Source organism: Semicossyphus pulcher, unplaced genomic scaffold (assembly GCF_022749685.1).
Source record: "Semicossyphus pulcher isolate SPU_LCO1_2020_fin unplaced genomic scaffold, fSemPul1.0.p SCAF_1, whole genome shotgun sequence".
In the NCBI taxonomy this organism is placed as follows: Eukaryota; Metazoa; Chordata; class Actinopteri; order Labriformes; family Labridae; genus Semicossyphus; species Semicossyphus pulcher.
In genome coordinates, this window is record NW_027211603.1 from 1,024,371 (window position 1) to 1,032,007 (window position 7,637).

Consider the following 7,637-nt stretch of genomic DNA (forward strand, 5'->3'; position numbering starts at 1 on the left):
CATGTCCACAGAATGTGCTATTTTTGCAGCAGTCAATGGCTAGTGCAGGTGCCTATGCCTGAAAAATAACTGTCAAAAGTGTCGAAAGATGTTTTGGGGCTTTAATCCTTTCGCAACAGCATATTAGGAATAACTACAGTTTTGCTGAAATCATCTGTTCTGTCCTGAATGCTTTGGTGTCAGTCTCGTGGTTGCTAAAGTTTGCCAAATGAATTTCCCTCAGGATCAATAAAGTACCTGTCTGTCTATCTATCAACCAATATCCGTTTCCTGTCTTACATTTAAACTGTTTTCTTTTTCACTTAGATGCTGTGATCAAAGCTGCGGGCGAGGACATTGACCCGTTTGGTAGGTTGGACCTCTTTTGTGAGTATTCTTTTTGGGAGTTGTAACGGTAGCTTAGAAACACATGATGTAATTCCGGCGAAAGACTTAGAGGCGAGCGGTTTGCTTCCTGTGCTGCCTTGCTGGGAGTTCACCCTCTCCTTCACTTCTTTGACCATGAGCCCCGTCACCTCCTCCGTGCTCCGGCAGCAGATGTCCTTTCGAACACCTCTGCATGAGTCAGTGACACCCAGAAACTTGTGGACTTGGTTTTCTGTGACTTGTTGAATCTAGGAGCTTCTGAATGATTTTGGCTGACTTTGCTGCAAGTCCCTCTTCTCCAATGCCTTATAAATGTATTTGGATAAGATCCACGCACATCTCGGAAACAATCTCTTTTATGTTTTTGTCGTGAGACCCGTTTTCCAAACTGTCCCGCTGTGCTGCCGCCAGCTTGTCCAGAAACATGTGGATGTGGGACTAAGGGTCTCTGTTGGGATGACTGAAATGCTAAGTTCCATCATTTGTTTGTTGGGCTCCGCTTTGTTTCTTTTAGCTGAGTTTGCGTCTTTAAAATGAACTAAATGTTTTCTGACAGGCTGGAACTCATTCAACTTTGCCTTCGTAGGTTCAGGTGTCTGTTGTGATTCTGCTTCTGTGACGCACCTAGAAAAACTGAGCTTATTCTTGTAACTCTTATTTATAATTTTATTTGTCAAAGGTTCAGAAGTTTTTGGAATGTAATTCTTGGATATAAATAAACGTTTTAAGTTTTGAAATTGACAAAAGGGACCCAGACAATAAGATAATAACATTAACTGCCACCTGTTGAAACACGATGCATCACAAAAACTAAATATAATTTTGCAGAACATATACTTAAAGAATGTTTCGAGGGATTTTTATTACAACACAAGTTCTTTCAGGAATAAAATGTTTAATTTTGCTTCGAGTTAATCATTCTCAAGTGTTTCTTGAAAAACAGCCACATCACACACAACAAGCCCGCTGCCAGTTCAGAGAAGGCATAATGACGGGCAGAAGGGCAGTCTGTCTCCTGAAGGGGGCAGCTTGGGGACATTTTAAGAGGTGGACCAAATTTTCTCTTCATTGTTATAAAATGTACTTCTTATAATAATATAAGTACAAAATATGGTCCATATTATAGAGGATGTTTAAAGCTGCTACAAGCAGCTAAACTGGACTCATTATCTTTTGCACAAACCGATCTACATATTGAAATATTGATATCTTTATATGTTTATAGTTTATAGCGTGTGTGTTGTTCTGAGGCACGTGTTCGTACCTGGACTGGGCCAGGGGTTAGTTTAGTTTAAGTATTACACACTCATGTAAGGACTTCTTTGTCAGTGACACTAGGTGCAGGGGTGCTGTTTCACTTGTTGTTCGGTTCAGTTAGTCTCGTTTAGTTAGTCAGGTTTTATTTCTATTGTGTTTTACTTCACTCTAGGTTAGAGTCCTTCTTTGGTAAACTAAGTAATTAAAGTAATAAATATGTTTGATATTTCTATTTCAAGTTTTCTATCAAACATAATGAAAATGAAGTTATTCTAGAAATAATAAGGCCTAACATATTTAAACTTCTGGAAAATTGATAATGTATATAATGTAAGTGACATGTGCTTATGTCCCCTTATTTATAAATTCAATTGTTATAAAACCAAATGATTATGAAAACAACAATTGTCAGAAGACAAACAGCTCGCTCAGCCGATAGGCGGCTTCATTGAGTGTTTGTCCCGGCCGCTCACAGTGGATGTGTGATGTGTTACACAGAAAAAAACCCTCAGAACATCACAGCTAGCACCCTAAATTAAAAAAAAGCAGCGAGGCGTTTTAAGCTGCAACAATCACAGAAAAAGCTGTGAAATCCTGGAGGGACTGCATGAAGTCGTACTGCTGTATTCCAGGTTGTAAATGGTAAAAATAAAGGGCACCTGCTAATTGTTATCATTTAATCACTTCTCCATAGATGAGCAACCGATGAGACCATTGATGGTGAAGGAGGGAAATCTGTCGACATATCAAAGCACGACATATTTTATAACCCATTAGCTACCTTTAGACTATCGCTAATGCTAGCATCTAAGCACTTCCTTCATTATGTTAGCCAGTAAGCACGTTAACTAGTTAAGCGCTTTGACGCCCTCTAATGGAGCGCAAATAAACTGCATCATGAGCTGAACTGAAACAGTAAATACACACGAACCGTTTTCAAAAATAAAACAAACACTTTTAATAAATGTGAAAGTTTAATGATCAATAATTTACAAATCTGATCTCATGTCACAGGTTCAATTAAGATATATTCATTTTTGTGAATAGCATCAACATTATTTTTATCCACTCTATAATTTGAAGAGATAATCTGGCAGTGACTGACACACACACACACACACACACACAGTCAGACAGACAGACAGACAGACAGGCACACACACACACACACACACACACACACACACACACACACATAGACAGACAGACAGACAGACAGGCGCACACAGACACACACACACACACACACACACACACACACACACACACACACACACAATTTAGCATTGGCTAGCAGCTCGATCCTCTCCAGCTCCTCCATCTCATCCACTGTTGTGCTGTTTTGACCTTCAGGGCCTCCGTACTGACCAGATGTGAAGACATACCTCGTTCTGTGTTTATCTCATCCTGTAACTGTCTCTCCCAGTGTTCTCTGTTCATCAGCTCTGTCTGGTTCTGCGTCAGCCGCTGCTCCAGCTCCTCCAGTTCCCCGGCTGGGACCGGATTCAGACCAGCAGACGATCTGTCCCGCTCCCAAACATCCGTCTCCCTCTCCGGAGCTTGAAGCTGAATCTCCAGGTCTTCTAGCCTCTTCTGTTGCTGCAGAATCTGCCTAAACACCTCTTCTTTAGAGGAGGAAGAAGGAAGAGCATTGACAGTGTTAAAGGGATCAAGGAGAGACACCAGGGAAGCTCTTGGTTCCGGGGAGGCTCGAGGCGATGGAGACCAGGCCCTGTTTGATTTCATCCTCCTGGGACTTGTTGACGGACCCAAATTGAAGGTGAGAGCTTTGTGTGGCTTTGTGCGGCCTTTAAGGGGCTCTGGTTCTGATGGTCTGGGCAGAGGATGAGCCTCTCTGGTGGGTGTGTCCCTGCCATCACTGAGGCTGGGAGCCGTCCTCCGCAGAATTAACTGGACCTCTGCAGCCTGCTGCCCCAGCTGAGCCAGAAGCTGCAGAAAATACAAGCAGGAAGGGAAGGTCAGACCACAACATGAAACAGGACTGCAACCCAGGTCTGAAAGATGAACATCCTGTGTTGTTTTTCCCATCAATGGCTACTACTACTTCGCTAAACAGGACTTTCCCGTTCTTTTTACTACGTCACTTACAATACAGTAAGTTAGAGGCCCAATGTATCTCATGCAGAAGCTAAAATGCCAAACGGACTGTTTTTTTACCTGGGGTGGCACAAGAGAAAAGACTGTAGGATCATTTATATCAGGGTATATGCCTTTGGACGTGTGCTCAGCAAATCTCACAGACGGTCATTTATGGGGCGACACCTGCGAGCTAGTTCAGGCAGACAACTCGAGCTGCACTGATTTAATAATTGATATCGTCACTTCCACATCACCTGACAAACACTTCCTCCCAATTAGCGGTCTATTTTAGCTGCTTAAGATTTCCCGTCTCTCCCTCTGCTCTGTCATTGCCATCGCTGCCCTGCACCATTACTGCGCTCTTACTTTCAGCCCCACCACCACCCCAGCATCCACCTGCACGTCCGAATGGGGGGTTCAAGATGTTATCTCATCACTCCTCAATTTCAGCATGTAAAATAAATCGGCGAGGAGTGATGAGGTCGGAGCCTGGACGCCAAACACAAGCTGTGTTCTGCTGCTGCAACAAACATTTCAAACTATAACAAAGTGAGTTGTCTGACTGAAATATATTTCATGGTCAGAAACAAGAAAATCCATCTTTTGGTAAGTTCAAAACCTTTTTGGAAATTCCCGTCTACCTTTGACCGTCCTGTACCTGCGCCTCTGCTACCTGAGTGAGTGGGCACAGTCTATATACACATCTGGACTTCTACAGATGTCTCATCCCTGTATAAGTGTGATCTGAGTGTGTGATATGGAAACCAGTAAAACTTTTCCAGAATAAAACATAGGACTGTAACTCCGACCTTTGTCTTTATTCTAACAGACGTGTCATTGAGTTATTTCTAATCTTTGATCTAGACTACCTTTAGGGAAAGTCGGTATTCCTCCAAACCAAACCCTCTACAGATTCCTATCTGATAAAGCTCATTAGAATATGTGAACAAGCCTGTGTCGAAAGAAAAACTGAGCCACTTACCAACTGATTGTGCAAGAGCTATAACGACATCCTGGCAGGAAGTGTTCAGTGACAGGCCACACACCACTCTGACCACACCCTCCAGCCACACCTTCAGCTCCATCACTCTGTTCCAGCACTACAAGTGATCTGCAAGGAGACAGACGGAGACATCTGAAAACTGTATGTGTAATGCAATTTCAATAGAAAACAATATATATCCATTTAAAACATGAAATCAATACACGCATTAACCATTCAGGAAACATAAGCTATGAAAAGACCCCAAAAATAAAATCCACACCACTGGAGTTTGGTGATGTAGGATATACATGTGAGGGTTTTACATTTGTCTCTAGTCAGAGGTTTAGTTTGTTGTTTCTTCTAGTTTTAATAAAGCTTGCGGGCAATATTGCAAATCAATGGACAGGACTGATATATTGCATTATTGAATTTTAATATTGTTTTTGCATCAAGTGATAAAGTACTTTGTTTTGCAGTGGAGGAACAACTACTCCGAGTCATTACCAAGTAAAACAGTCAAGAGCAAATATGCTCCTCCTGTGTGAAAAATTGTACTTAAAATATCAAAAGAAGGCTAGTTATTATGCAAATGACTTGACATGTATTAAATTGTAGTAAAATACAATATTTCTCTGAATTATAATAAAAATACATGAAATGTCCCCAGAAACCTCCAGAAGGGTTAGTGTCAGGTAAGTGCTCGAACAGCTGAGCTACAGATACACCCTGACTCTGACTTCTTTTTACCTTCACTGATTTTACAATCAAAGACCAATTTTGGGGCTCAGTAAAAGAGTTAAAAAATGTTTTTCATTAGTTGATTTTCGTTGATAGAGTCAAAGACTGTATTCACTGTTTCTTTTGCTGCGTTTTCAGAAAGTGTGAACCAACATTACATACATGTTTATTAAGTTTCCATTACTCTGTTGAAATATTTTGTGTGTAGCAGACTGTTACTATCAATCAAGCAATCAATCAAATTTTATTTGTATAACGCCGAATCATAACCCAAGTTATCTCAAGACACTTTAGAGCAGGTCTATACCGTACTCTTTGTTATGACTTACATAATGAAGAAAGAGCCAAAATAGAAATATAAAAAATGTAATGTATTTAAAATAATATATTGCCCCTGTAGATTTGTAGCTCTCAGCTCTTTTTATTCAAATGTTAAAAGTTAGGGTGGTGTGGTTGTCCAGAAAAGTCCGCTTAATTTAGCCTGCTAAACATAAAAATTGTCACGAAATATCAATAAAAACTAAACACACTTATTTATGTCTATAGATGTATGTATGTGTTTGGTGTTGCTTTAAACCGTCATACCTGAAATCAAAGCAAAACAACATTAAATGCAGCCTTTTACACTCTGGGATAAAATATATCACAACCGTTTAAATCTGTTTAACTTGCTCTCGTATGGATTACAGCACCACACGCTGTCTCTACAGAGCGACTACTGCCACCTGCTGGCGGACACAGAAACTGCACTAGAGCTACTGTAGCCGAGAGCAGGTGAGTTTTTCAGGGACTTAAATGTGCCAGAATGTATTTAAAGTAATTAGGACAAACAAATGATGAGGATGGGGACACTTTAGGGGGTTCATGGTATGAATACAATTTTAAATTAGTTGTAGGATATTTAAACCAGTACTGTTATACCTTAACACTAACGCATATTTAACACTCAAGTTTCAAGTTGTGATTTCAGTTATTTTTTTGAGTAGGGCAACTGACATGAAAGAAATTACATTAGTGTCTATTTTGAAATTTTTATCACATTTTATTGTTAAAAATATTAAAGACAATATTCCACTTTTATTACTAACTTAACCTGCACATTAAAAATACAAATAAACAATACAGCACACTTATAGTTACAGTAAAAATGGCCAAAAAACCCCAAATATATAAGCAAGTTTAACTTTGATGCAGCTGAATTTGACAAAATGTTGTTTAAAAGTGTGTTTTTAAAAATGTAAGCTGCACATTGAGGCTCTACTCTTTATTTACCATTGCCATGGGGAGTAATATTATCTGCACTTGATTATGTTTTCATTTCCCAGCCACGAGAATCAATGAAATATGCTTTTTGCTTAACAACAGACATAACAATTGACAGGCTATATGATTTAGTAATAAACTAATGATGTACTGTATCTATAATGAAACAATGTTGACACCATAAACTGAGAATCTGAGCAGTTTTTTTTAAAGATAAAATCACAATGATATTGCTTTAAATCATTTGAATATTCAGTTTGACCCGTTGCTTCTTTTTTGGTTTTGATTTCTTCTATCGACATTTTTTTACACTTTTATAACTTTACTAATGTTTCAAAGCCCATTTCGGTTGTCAAAAGGCCTCTGACAAGATTGAATGTGTCGGCTGTAAAATATGAGGAGAGTTCCCCCCCCAAGTGTGATCGTTTGTCAGACACAGAGGCAAAAACCAAAATATATTTAATGCTGCTGCTGACACAGCCAACAACATGTTCACATCTAAGTTCTAGAACCGTTTCTAGTGTTTTATTTAAATACACATTGTAGATCACTGACAACTCTACAGTTTTTAATGCAAACAAAGATATTGTATGAGAAATTTAAGTTTTCAAATTTCATTTTTATTTTTTCACATTTTTTAGGCAAATTATTTTAAGTGTGGGAAGAAACCAAGTGTGGCTGGTAGCACAGAGAAGAAGCTGGACATGATACAGGACTTCATTTTGATTAGATTTTTTCAGATTTTTTAATTTAACTTTTTTTTGCTAAATTATTTTAACTGTGGGAAGAAACCGAAGCGCTCGGAGTAAACCCATGCCTACACAGGGAGCCTCCTCACAGCAATGGGGTCAAGGCTCTGATGTGAACCTTCACCTCCTTGCTGCGAGTTAAACACTGACGCCCTCTGGGGCCTGAAGTCCTGCATCAT

The 7,637-nt window shown here is 39.5% G+C and overlaps 1 protein-coding gene across 1 annotated transcript; it reads right to left on the reverse strand.

Annotated features, from left to right (window-relative positions):
• Positions 1 to 2,913: 2,913 nt before the first annotated feature.
• Positions 2,914 to 7,637, reverse strand: LOC138588895 (ras association domain-containing protein 8-like). Its single transcript, XM_069659148.1, has 4 exons — positions 7,548 to 7,637; positions 4,770 to 4,823; positions 4,090 to 4,119; positions 2,914 to 3,573 (listed from the first exon to the last, which is right to left on the reverse strand). The coding sequence occupies exons 1-4, from the start codon at positions 7,635 to 7,637 to the stop codon at positions 2,914 to 2,916; spliced, it is 834 nt and encodes a 277-aa protein (XP_069515249.1).

Bases quoted from the DNA above. Each gene is read 5' to 3' on its own strand.
- LOC138588895 (XM_069659148.1), bottom strand. From the start codon at position 7,637: ATGATGCAGGACTTCAGGCCCCAGAGGGCGTCAGTGTTTAACTCGCAG. The intron at 4,120-4,769 runs GTGTGTGGCCTG...TCGGACGTGCAG, and splicing joins TGGAGGGTGTGGTCAGAGTG to GTGGATGCTGGGGTGGTGGT. The intron at 3,574-4,089 runs GTAAGAGCGCAG...TATTTTCTGCAG, and splicing joins GGGTGGTGGTGGGGCTGAAA to CTTCTGGCTCAGCTGGGGCA.